At 42.3% G+C, this 13,422-nt stretch overlaps 1 protein-coding gene across 1 annotated transcript in view; it reads left to right on the top strand.

The window, feature by feature from the left end:
- Nucleotides 1-7,905: 7,905 nt before the first annotated feature.
- blk (BLK proto-oncogene, Src family tyrosine kinase) overlaps nucleotides 7,906-13,422 on the top strand; it is a 38,595-nt gene continuing 33,078 nt past the window's right edge. Inside the window, exons 1-5 of the mRNA XM_036976393.1 lie at nucleotides 7,906-8,122; nucleotides 9,150-9,292; nucleotides 11,999-12,029; nucleotides 12,477-12,570; nucleotides 12,780-12,878. Of these exons, the coding sequence (XP_036832288.1) occupies nucleotides 9,200-9,292; nucleotides 11,999-12,029; nucleotides 12,477-12,570; nucleotides 12,780-12,878 (317 nt within the window). The 5' untranslated portion in view covers nucleotides 7,906-8,122; nucleotides 9,150-9,199. The remainder of the gene's footprint in view (nucleotides 8,123-9,149; nucleotides 9,293-11,998; nucleotides 12,030-12,476; nucleotides 12,571-12,779; nucleotides 12,879-13,422) is intronic.

The following is a 13,422-nucleotide window of genomic DNA, read 5'->3' as shown; positions in this document are numbered from 1 at the left end:
ACAGGTTGGTGAGATGGGTTTGGACAGTTGGCCCGGTTTGGACGTTGTTCATAACGTAGTTCCCTTAAAAATCATCTGGAAATGCAGTCAAATAGTTGGAGAGGTTGTGAGGAAGCACCTGCTAGCTGGCAGGGGTCCATTTCCGTGTTTAACAGAGAGAGAGAAAGAGATCTACAGGACAATAAATGGGACTTTCCTCTTTAGTCCTGTTTACTTCTCAGTACCATGCTCCCAGACACACACACACACACGCACGCACGCACGCACGCACACACACACATAGAGACACACACACACACACACACACGCACGCGCGCACGCACGCAAGCACGCACGCACGCACACACACACACACACACACACACACACACACACACACACACACACACACACACACACACACACACACACACAGGTGGTCTAAACAGAATGCTGTGAAGTGTTGCCCAGACAGTATAACTACCTCAATGTCCGACACGACTCCCATAGGAAACGAACATCACTTCTTGGTGTTACCAGATTTATTGTCTCCCCCTCTCTCTCTCTCTCTCTCTTATCGACATACTCTGAATGATCTCAAGTTTCTTTTGATTCATTCTGTCAGGGTGAGAGCAGGGATATAAAACAGTCTGAAAGAGAGAATTATTGAAATACCTATGGTTTCTATTCCTGCAGAATACAAGAAATCTCCATTCAGATCGATGTGTATTTTTATTATTTGTACCTTTATTTAACGAGACAAGTCAGTTATTAAGAACAAATTCTTCTTTTCAATGACTGCCTAGGAACAGTGGGTTAAACTGCCTTGTTCAGGGGCAGAACGGTTACTGGTCGGTTACTCGTCCAACACTCTAAGCACTATGCTACCTGCCGCTATTTGTGTGTGTGTGTGTGTGTGTGTGTGTGTGTGTGTGTGTGTGTGTGTGTGTGTGCGTGTGTGTGTTTGTGTGTATTTGTTTGTGTGTCTAGGTGAGGACAAGGTAATACCCAGTCAAGGTTATAGACTAAAAAAGTAGATCATCGTTTCATTTTGAAGAATTGACTAAGCATTAATCAGCAGGTAATTTTCCTCTCCTTGTGTAAAACAGCAAAAATGTTATAGCTCAAAACAGGTGCTCTTCTGCCCTCTAGTGTAAATATGAGCACATCTCCTCTTTGCATCAACAACTCACAAACCTCTGAAACGATAACTGGAACCCCTTTGTAATCTCTTCAATCCACCTTGTGGTGAGTATAGGTACTGCTTCCTACAGAATCCCATTGTAATCTCTTCAGTCCACCTTGTGGTGAGTATAGGTACTGCTTCCTACAGAATCCCATTGTAATCGCTTCAGTCCACCTTGTGGTGAGTATAGGTACTGGTATTTAGTATAGGTATTTTATTAGGATCTCCATTTGTTGTTGCAAAAGCAGCAGCTACTCTTCCTGGGGTCCACACAGAACATGAAACATAGTACAGAATGACATAATACAGAACGTCAGTAGACAAGAACAGCTCAGAACTACATCCATTGTTTTTTTAAAGGCACACGTAGCCTACATATCAAAGCCTACACACAGACTGCCTAGGTCAAATAGGGGAGAGCCGTTGTGCCGCGAGGTGTTGCTTTATCTGTTTTTTGAAACCAGGTTTGCTGTTTATTTGAACAATATGACATAGAAGGAAGTTCCATGCAATAATGGCTCTATATAATACTGTACGTTTTCTGGAATTTGTTCTGGATTTTGGGGACTGTGAAAAGACCCCTGGTGGCATGTCTGGTGGGATAAGTGTGTGTGTCAGAGCTGTGTGTAAGTTGACTATGCAAACAATTTGGGGATTTTCAACACATTAGTGTTTCTTATAAAAAGAAGAAGTGATGCATTCAGTCTCTCCTCAACTCTAAGCCAAGACAGACTGACATGCACAGTATTAATATCAGCCCTCTGATTACAATTAAGAGCAACATGTGTTGCTCTGTTCTGGGCCAGCTGCAGCTTGACTAGGTCTTTCCTTGCAGCACTGGACCACACGACTGGAGTGTGGTGTCAAAAAAACAGAGCATCTTTTATTACGGACATACCTCTCCCCATCTTTACAACCATTGAATCTATATGTTTTGACCATGACAGTTTACAATCTAAGGTAACGCCAAATAAATCTCCTCAACTTGTTCAACAGCCACACCATTCATTACCGGATTCAGCTGAGGTCTAGCACTTAAGGTATGATTTGTACCAAATACAATGCTCTTAGTTTTAGAGATGTTCAGGACCAGTTTATTACTGGCCACCTATTCCAAAACAGACTGAAACTGTTAAGGGTTTCAGTGACTTCATTAGCTGTGGTTGCTGACGCATATATGGTTGAATCATCAGCATACATGGACACACATGCTTTGTTTAATGCCAGTGGCAGACCATTGGTAAAAATAGAAAAGAGTAGAGGGCCTAGAGAACTGACCTGCGGTACACCACAATTGACATGTTTGACATTAGAGAAGCTTCCATTAAAGAAAACCCTTTGAGTTCTATTAGATAGATAGCTCTGAATCCACGATATGGCAGAGGTTGAAAAGCCATAGCGATTAAGTTTTTTCAACAACAGGTTATTGTCAGTAATATCAAAGGCTGCACTGAAATGTAATAGTCCCACAATCTTCTTATTATCAATTTCTTTCAACCAATCATCAGTCATTTGTGTCAGCGCAGTACATGTTGAGTGCCCTTTTCTATAAGCATGCTGAAAGTCTGTTGTTAATTTGTTTACAGAGAAATAGCATTGTATTTGGTCAAGCACAATTTTCTCCAACAGTTTGCTAAGAGCTGGCAGCAAGCTCATTGGTCTGCTGTTAGAACCAGTAAAGGCCGTTTTACCAATCTTGGTTAGCGGAATTACTTTGGCTTCCCTCCAGGCCTGAGGACAAATACTTTCCTCTAGGCTCAGATTAAAAATGTGACAGATAGGAGTGGCTATAGAGTCAGCTACCATCCTCAGTAGGAGTGGCTATAGACTCAGCCACCATCCTCAGTAGGAGTGGCTATAGAGTCAGCTACCAACCTCAGTAGGAGTGGCTATAGACTCAGCCACCATCCTCAGTAGGAGTGGCTATAGAGTCAGCCACCATCCTCAGTAGCTTCTCTGATACCGCTTCCAACTGAATCCCATTGTAATCTCTTCAGTCCACCTTGTGGTCAGTATAGGTACTGCTTCCTATTGAATCCCACTGTAATCTCTTCAGTCCACCTTGTGGTGAGTATAGGTACTGCTTCCTTCTGAGATTGGATGAAAAGGTTCAATAAGATTTTGTCCCAAATGGCACCTTATTCCCTAAATAGTGCACTACTTTTCCTATAAAGTGCACTACTTTTAACCAGAGCCCATTGGTTTCTGGTCAAAAGTAGAGCACCAAATAGGGTGCCATTTGGAACAGAGCCTATGTAGGGTTCAAGATGTGGAAGAGAGTGATAGATACAGGTAACTGCCGAAATAATGGAAACACTTTAGTAAACGAGGGATAAAAAGTATATTGAAAGCAGGTGCTTCCACAGAGGTGTGGTTCTTGAGTTTAATTAAGCAATTAACATCCCATCATGCTTAGGGTCAAACATAAAAATGTTGGGCAGGCCGTTATTTTGGTGACCATGGCTACGCCCACATAGGATGAGTATGCACACATCAACTGGGCACGAGTGGTCACTGAACGGTTCGATGAGTATGAAAACTATGTAAACCATACGCCATTGCCGTCTCAGTCACCAGATCTCAAACCAATTGAAGACTTGATGGGATATTCTGGAGCGTTTTGTGGTGTCAAACAACTAAACACCGAATTATGGAATTTCTATTGGAAGAATCCCTTCAATAGAGTCCCAGACATTTGTAGAATAAAGGTGCATATTAAGATATTTGTAGAATCAATTAAAGATGCATATTAAGACAGATGTATAATCTATGCCAAGGTGCAAATTAAGACAGATGTAGAATCTATGCCAAGGTGCATATTAAGACAGATGTAGAATCTATGCCAAGGTGCATATTAAGACAGATGTATAATCTATGCCAAGGTGCATATTAAGACAGATGTAGAATCTATGCCAAGGTGCATATTAAGACAGATGTAGAATCTATGCCAAGGTGCATATTAAGACGGATGTAGAATCTATGCCAAGGTGCATATTAAGACAGATGTAGAATCTATGCCAAGGTGCATATTAAGACAGATGTAGAATCTATGCCAAGGTGCATATTAAGACAGATGTATAATCTATGCCAAGGTGCATATTAAGACAGATGTAGAATCTATGCCAAGGTGCATATTAAGACAGATGTAGCATCTATGCCAAGGTGCATATTAAGACAGTTGTAGAATCTATGCCAAGGTGCATATTAAGACAGATGTAGAATCTATGCCAAGGTGCATATTAAGACAGATGTAGAATAAGGGCCAAGGTGCATATTAAGACAGATGTAGAATCTATGCCAAGGTGCATATTAAGACAGTTGTAGAATCTATGCCAAGGTGCATATTAAGACACTTGTAGAATCTATGCCAAGGTGCATATTAAGACAGATGTAGAATATATGCCAAGGTGCATATTAAGACAGATGTAGAATAAGGGCCAAGGTGCATATTAAGACAGATGTAGAATCTATGCCAAGGTGCATATTAAGACAGATGTAGAATCTATGCCAAGGTGCATATTAAGACAGATGTAGAATCTATGCCAAGGTGCATATTAAAACAGATGTAGAATCTATGCCAAGGTGCATATTAAGACAGATGTAGAATCTATGCCAAGGTGCATATTAAGACAGTTGTAGAATCTACACCAAGGTGCATATTAAGACAGTTGTAGAATCTATGCCGAGGTGCATATTAAGACACTTGTAGAATCTGTGCCAAGGTGCATATTAAGACAGTTGTAGAATCTATGCCAAGGTGCATATTAAGACACTTGTAGAATCTGTGCCAAGGTGCATATTAAGACATTTGCAGAATCTATGCCAAGGTGCATATTAAGACAGATGTAGAATCTATGCCAAGGTGCATATTAAGACAGATGTAGAATCTATGCAAAGGTGCATATTAAGACACTTGTAGAATCTGTGCCAAGGTGCATATTAAGACAGATGTAGAATCTATGCCAAGGTGCATATTAAGACAGATGTAGAATCTATGCCAAGGTGCATATTAAGACAGATGTAGAATCTATGCCAAGGTGCATATTAAGACACTTGTAGAATCTGTGCCAAGGTGCATATTAAGACAGATGTAGAATCTATGCCAAGGTGCATATTAAGACAGATGTAGAATCTAAGCCAAGGTGCATATTAAGACAGATGTAGAATCTATGCCAAGGTGCATATTAAGACACTTGTAGAATCTGTGCCAAGGTGCATATTAAGACAGTTGTAGAATCTATGCCAAGGTGCATATTAAGACACTTGTAGAATCTGTGCCAAGGTGCATATTAAGACAGTTGTAGAATCTGTGCCAAGGTGCATATTAATACATTTGCAGAATCTATGCCAAGGTGCATATTAAGATAGATTTAGAATCTATGCCAAGGTGCATATTAAGACAGATGTAGAATCTATGCCAAGGTGCATATTAAGACACTTGTAGAATCTATGCCAAGGTGCATATTAAGACAGTTGTAGAATCTATGCCAAGGTGCATATTAAGACAGTTGTAGAATCTATGCCAAGGTGCATATTAAGACAGTTGTAGAATCTATGCCAAGGTGCATATTAAGACAGATGTATAATCTATGCCAAGGTGCATATTAAGACAGATGTAGAATCTATGCCAAGGTGCATATTAAGACAGATGTAGAATCAGGGCCAGGGTGCATATTAAGACAGATGTAGAATCTATGCCAGGGTGCATATTAAGACATATGTAGAATCTATGCCAGGGTGCATATTAAGACAGATGTAGAATCTATGCCAAGGTGCATATTAAGACTGTATATTGGGGTTGGCGTTATTTTGTCTGTTAGCTGTATGTGAAAGCTGTGCTCAGACAAAACTGACACTCACAGTAGCTGAGACCCCAAACCACAGGAACTGAGACTGACGTCAGGGAAAATACACAAATATATATATATACACACACACACACACACACACACACACACACACACACACACACACACACACACACACACACACACACACACACACACACACACACACACACACACACACCCAAACGAACACACACACACCCAAACGAACACACACACACCCAAACGAACACACACACACACACACACACACACACACACACACACACACACACACACACACGAACACACACCACCATCAAAAAATGTGCAGTTACATTAAATTTTACCCCCAGACAGGACCCTATTTACAGTACCAGTCTGAGACAGGACCCTATTTACAGTACCAGTCTGAGACAGGACCCTATTTACAGTACCAGTCTGAGACAGGACCCTATTTACAGTACCAGTCTGAGACAGGACCCTATTTACAGTACCAGTCTGAGACAGGACCCTATTTACAGTACCTGTCTGAGACAGGACCCTATTTACAGTACCAGTCTGAGACAGGACCCTATTTACAGTACCTGTCTGAGACAGGACCCTATTTACAGTACCAGTCTGAGACAGGACCCTATTTACAGTACCAGTCTGAGACAGGACCCTATTTACAGTACCAGTCTGAGACAGGACCCTATTTACAGTACCAGTCTGAGACAGGACCCTATTTACGGTACCAGTCTGAGACAGGACCCTATTTACAGTACCAGTCTGAGACAGGACCCTATTTACAGTACCAGTCTGAGACAGGACCCTATTTACAGTACCAGTCTGAGACAGGACCCTATTTACAGTACCAGTCTGAGACAGGACCCTATTTACAGTACCAGTCTGAGACAGGACCCTATTTACAGTACCAGTCTGAGACAGGACCCTATTTACAGTACCAGTCTGAGACAGGACCCTATTTACAGTACCAGTCTGAGACAGGACCCTATTTACAGTACCAGTCTGAGACAGGACCCTATTTACAGTACCAGTCTGAGACAGGACCCTATTTACAGTACCAGTCTGAGACAGGACCCTATTTACAGTACCAGTCTGAGACAGGACCCTATTTACAGTACCAGTCTGAGACAGGACCCTATTTACAGTACCAGTCTGAGACAGGACCCTATTTACAGTACCAGTCTGAGACAGGACCCTATTTACGGTACCAGTCTGAGACAGGACCCTATTTACAGTACCAGTCTGAGACAGGACCCTATTTACAGTACCAGTCTGAGACAGGACCCTAGCTGTCCCTAGTACCAGATTAGTACCAGATTACTGGTACCAGATTAGTACCAGATACCCTAGTACCAGATTAGTACCAGATTACTGGTACCAGATTAGTACCAGATACCCTAGTACCAGATTAGTACCAGATTACTGGTACCAGATTAGTACCAGATACCCTAGTACCAGATTTGAACAGTTTAATAGCCCAATCAGGAAATGCATTACTGTTGGCTAGTAAACAACATCCTATAGCAGATCCTGTTGAAGTACAGAAACTAGCATTTATATCCCTACCTCCACACAAACACCTAATAACAGAAATCAGACACAGAAATCAGTAGTCCAATATAATTGTTATTGTAGTCAACGAGTCAATTATGACCACTGCAAACCGTCAATGCACAGAGACGCCCGCAAGCACGCAAGCACGCAAGCACACACACACACACACACACACACACACACACACACACACACACACACACACACACACACACACACACACACACACACACACACACACACACACACACACACACACACACACAATGTGGCCATTCCAATGCAGGAAAGGGAGTGGACCATCAGTATAAATAAACACAACAACTACTGTCTAATCTAGTTCAACTGATGTTGTCCCTAAGGATAGACACAGGGCGCTCAACAGTGTGTTTGTGTGTTTGTGTCTTCTGAAGGTTTGAGTTATGAGAGAGAGAGAGAGAGAGAGAGAGAGAGAGAGAGAGAGAGAGAGAGAGAGAGAGAGAGAGAGAGAGAGAGAGTTGAATAAGGAAATAGCAGACACTTCAAACTGGAATGCTTTTGATGACACAAGTGAAGACCAAGTTCCAAGGTATTTAAGAATAAATTATGATAATTCATATTGTAGCTATCTGAAATTGTGTTTTAGTGTTGTTTGTAAAAAAGTATATTTTCTTACCCTTTTTTGATCTGATATCATGTTATATATTTTAAAGCATCATACACTGATTGCACATTAACATTAACATTATGACAGACTGACCAGGTGAATCCAGGTGAAAGCTATGATTCCTTATTGATATCACCTGTTAAATCTACGGGAGGAGACAGGTTAAATGAGGATGTTTATGCCTTGAGACAACTGAGACATGGATTGCGTACGTGTGCCATTCAGAGGGCGAATGGGCAAGGCACAAAATATTTAAGCGTCTTTGAACAAGGGGGCAGTTGGTGCAAGGCGTACCGGTTTGAGTGTGTCAAGAACTGCAACACAAGAACGCTCAACAGTTTCCCGCGTGTGTATCAATAATTGGTCCACCACCCAAAGGACATCCAGCCAACTTGACACAGCTGTGGGAAGCGTCGGAGTTGACATGGGGCCAGCATCCCTGTGGAACTCTTTCCAACACCTTGTAGAGTGTAAACCGAGTCGTGTCACACATGGCACCCTATGCCCGAAATAGTGCGCTAGTTTTGTCCAGGGCCCATACTGACAGTAGTGCACTAGGGAATAGGGTGCCACCTCAGACGGCAGCCTACATCACAGATCCTTCCACAGCTTCCTTTGACATAGGGTGTATACAGGACGCTACAGGCAGTAAACAGTTCCTAAAGATGAACTGGCAACTGTTCTGATACATAATGTTAGCTTTCTGTGTTCTATCCACAAACTGACAGACTGTGAATTTAATATTTCAGTTTACTGAATCCCAGAGGATAATAGATACACTCTTTTTTATGGACTTTGTTTTTTAAAAACTTTTATTATGTTTCCACTTTTCACAAATCAAATTTCACTCCTCTGGGGAAAGTAACATGAATTGATTTGATTTGATTGATTGATTTGATCGATTGATGGATTGATCGATCGATCGATTAATTGATGTGTTAATTTTCAGCACAGGGCATGACCCTAGAGACACTGGTGTGGATCAGACCATTGTAAAGGATGGGTTCCAGCTGCAGTGGTCAGAAACGTCAGAAAGACGACATCCACCACCCAGGGAAAGGCTCTCAAACCACCAACTCCACCAACCACACTGTGAGTACCTATATACACCTAACACCTCCAACCACACTGTGAGTACCTATATACACCCAACACCTCCAACCACACTGTGAGTACCGACATACACCCAAATCCATCAACCACACTGTGAGTACCTATAAACACCCAACACCTCCAACCACACTGTGAGTACCTATATACACCCAACACGTCCAACCACACTGTGAGTACCTATATACACCCAACACGTCCAACCACACTGTGAGTACCTATATACCCCCAGCCAATGTGAGTAAGACCTTTAAACAGGTCAACAATCACAAGGCCGCAGGGCCAGACAGATTACCAGGATGTGTACTGTCAGAATGCACTGACCAACTGTCAAGTGTCTTCACTGACATTTTCAACCTCTCCCTGTCCGAGTCTGTAATACCAACATGTTTCAAGCAGACCACCATAGTGCCTGTGCCCAAGAACACCAAGGTAACCTGCCTTAACGACTACCGACCCATAGCAATCACATCTGTAGCCATGAAATGCTTGGAAAGGCTGATCATGGCTCACATCAACACCATTATCCCAGAAAGAAGGTATTGCGAACGGCCCAGTACATCACCCGTGCCAAGCTTCCTGCCATCCATGACCTCTATACCAGGCGGTGTCAGAGGAAGGCCCTAAAAATTGTCCACCACCCTAGTCATAGATTGTTCTGGACCGAGAGACTGAGAGACTGAGAGACTGAAAAACAGCTTCTATCTCAAGGCCATCAGACTGTTAAACAGCCACCACTAACATTGAGTGGCTGCTGCCAACACACTGACACTGACTCTGACTCAACTCCAGCCACTTTAATAATGGGAATTGATGGGAAATGATGTAAATATATCACTAGCCACTTTAAACAACGCTACCTTATATAATGTTACTTACCCTACATTATTCATCTCATATGCATACGTATATACTGTACTCTATATCATCGACTGTATCCTTATGTAACACATGTATCACTAGCCACTTTAACTATGCCACTTTGTTTACATACTCATCTCATATGTATATACTGTACTCGATACCATCTACTGTATCTTGCCTATGCTGCTCTGTACCATCACTCATTCATATATCCTTATGTACATATTCTTTATCCCCTTCCACTGTGTATAAGACAGTAGTTTTGGAATTGTTAGTTAGATTACTTGTTGGTTATTACTGCATTGTCGGAACTAGAAGCACAAGCATTTCGCTACACTCGCATTAACATCTGCTAACCATGTGTATGTGACAAATAAAATTTGATTTGATTTGATTTGATTCTCCCTGCTACCTTACGGCAAGTGGTACCGGAGCACCAAGTCTAGGTCCAAAAGGCTTCTAAACAGCTTCTACCCCCAAGCCATAAGACTCCTGAACATCTAATCAAATGGCTACCCAGACTACTTGCTTTGCCCCCCCCCCCCCCTTCTATGCTGCTGCTACTCTCTGTTATTATCTATGCATAGTCACTTTAATAACTCAACCTACATGTACATATTATCTCAATTACCTCGGCACCGGTGCCCCCAGACATTGACTCTGTACCGGTACCCCCTGTATATAGCCTCCACATTGACTCTGTGCCGGTACCCACTGTATATAGCCTCCACATTGACTCTGTACCGGTACCCCCTGTATATAGCCTCCACATTGATTCTGTACCGGTACCCCCTGTATATAGCCTCCACATTGATTCTGTACCGGTACCCCCTGTATATAGTCTCCACATTGACTCTGTACCGGTACCCTCTGTATATAGCCTCCACATTGACTCTGTACCGTTACCCCCTGTATATAGCCTCCACATTGACTCTGTACCGGTACCCCCTGTATATAGCCTCCACATTGACTCTGTACAGGTACCCCCTGTATATAGCCTCCACATTGATTCTGTACCGGTACCCCCTGTATATAGCCTCCACATTGATGCTGTACCGGTACCCCCTGTATATAGCCTCCACATTGACTCTGTACCAGTACCCCCTGTATATAGCCTCCACATTGACTCTGTACTGGTACCCCCTGTATATAGCCTCCACATTGATTCTGTACCGGTACCCCCTGTATATAGCCTCCACATTGATTCTGTACCGGTGCCCCCTGTATATAGTCTCCACATTGATTCTGTACCGGTACCCTCTGTATATAGCCTCCACATTGACTCTGTACCGGTACCCCCTGTATATAGCCTCCACATTGACTCTGTACCGGTACCCCCTGTATATAGCCTCCACATTGATTCTGTACCGGTACCCCCTGTATATAGCCTCCACATTGATTCTGTACCGGTACCCCCTGTATATAGCCTCCACATTGACTCTGTACCAGTACCCCCTGTATATAGCCTCCCACATTGACTCTGTACTGGTACCCCCTGTATATAGCCTCCACATTGATTCTGTACCGGTACCCCCTGTATATAGCCTCCACATTGATTCTGTACCGGTACCCCCTGTATATAGTCTCCACATTGACTCTGTACCGGTACCCCCTGTATATAGCCTCCACATTGACTCTGTACCGGTACCCCCTGTATATAGCCTCCACATTGAGTGGAGGTATAATAGAGTTTTCTTTTCTTCGTGTATGACATCATAGATGTGAATCAGGGATTAATAAGGTTACTGATTTTTCTAGATTTATTTGGTGTCTTTATGAATAATGACATCTTATCTCTCTCACAAATATATTTTCTCCACTCAGGCACACAATACGGAACAGGCCTCTGGTAATGGTAAGTTACAATTGTCAACCTGTTTCAGAATGTAATTTGTCAACCTGTTTCAGAATGTAATTTGTCAACCTGTTTCAGAATGTAATTTGTCAACCTGTTTCAGAATGTAATTTGTCAACCTGTTTCAGAATGTAATTTGTCAACCTGTTTCAGAATGTAATTTGTCAACCTGTTTCAGAATGCAATTTGTCAACCTGTTTCAGAACATAGTTTGTCAACCTGTTTCAGAACATCATTTGTCAACCTGTTTCAGAATGTAATTTGTCAACCTGTTTCAGAATGTAATTTGTCAACCTGTTTCAGAACATCAATTGTCAACCTGTTTCAGAACATAATTTTGCAAACCCTTTTACAATGACGACTATTGTCAGAGTTTTGTCGATACGAAACCCTCATTTCTTGATATTAAGCAAACTTCACCTTTACACATATTCCTGTCCCTTCCAGACGAAGACGTTGTCATTGCTCTGCACGACTTCAAACCAACCACGGACCAGGACCTACCGTTCAGAAAGGGAGAGAGGCTCCAGATCCTCCAGGAGTGAGTACAGTGCTGATTTACAACAACACGGTCACTCATTATTACATTAGGGAGATGTCACGCCGACGTTTGGTTCTCAGACAATAGTCTGATGTCATATCCTCAGGGTGATAATACAGGATAGCAGTATCCTTTGGAGGCACCGTTACGTGGCTCATTTAGACGTGTCAGGAAATAGACAAAACGTGCTCTGTTGTTGTTCTTTGAAGGAATGGGGACTGGTGGCTTGCTAAGTCACTGGTGACGGGAGAGGAGGGGTGCATCCCATGTACGTACGTGGCCAGAGTAGACACCCTAGAAATAGAAAAGTAAGTGAATCTGCTCTGACACAAGTCAGCCATTTTCTTTTTGATAATTTAACACTTTGAGCATGGGTCATCATACGTTTACAATACATACTTCACCATAGATCATTATAAATGAACTGAGTTGTGTTGACAGGAAATTAAAAACACTTTCCTTTCCTGTATCAGTATGCTTCCTGTATCCGTATGCTTCCTGTATCAATATACTTCCTGTATCAATATGCTTAATGTATCAATATGCTTCCTGTATCAGTATGCTTCCTGTATCAGTATGCTTCCTGTATCCGTATGCTTCCTGTATCAATATGCTTCCTGTATCAATATGCTTCCTGTATCCGTATGCTTCCTGTATCCGTATGCTTCCTGTATCAATATGCTTCCTGTATCCGTATGCTTCCTGTATCAGTATGCTTCCTGTATCAGTATGCTTCCTGTATCAATATGCTTCCTGTATCAATATGCTTCCTGTATCAATATGCTTCTTGTATCAGTATGCTTCCTGTATCCGTATGCTTCCTGTATCACTATGCTTCCTGTATCAGTATGC

The sequence above is a fragment of the Oncorhynchus mykiss genome, chromosome 4, assembly GCF_013265735.2.
Source record: "Oncorhynchus mykiss isolate Arlee chromosome 4, USDA_OmykA_1.1, whole genome shotgun sequence".
Taxonomy (NCBI): Eukaryota; Metazoa; Chordata; class Actinopteri; order Salmoniformes; family Salmonidae; genus Oncorhynchus; species Oncorhynchus mykiss.
Note: the sequence above shows the minus strand (reverse complement) of the source record. Positions and strands in the feature narration are given on the sequence as shown.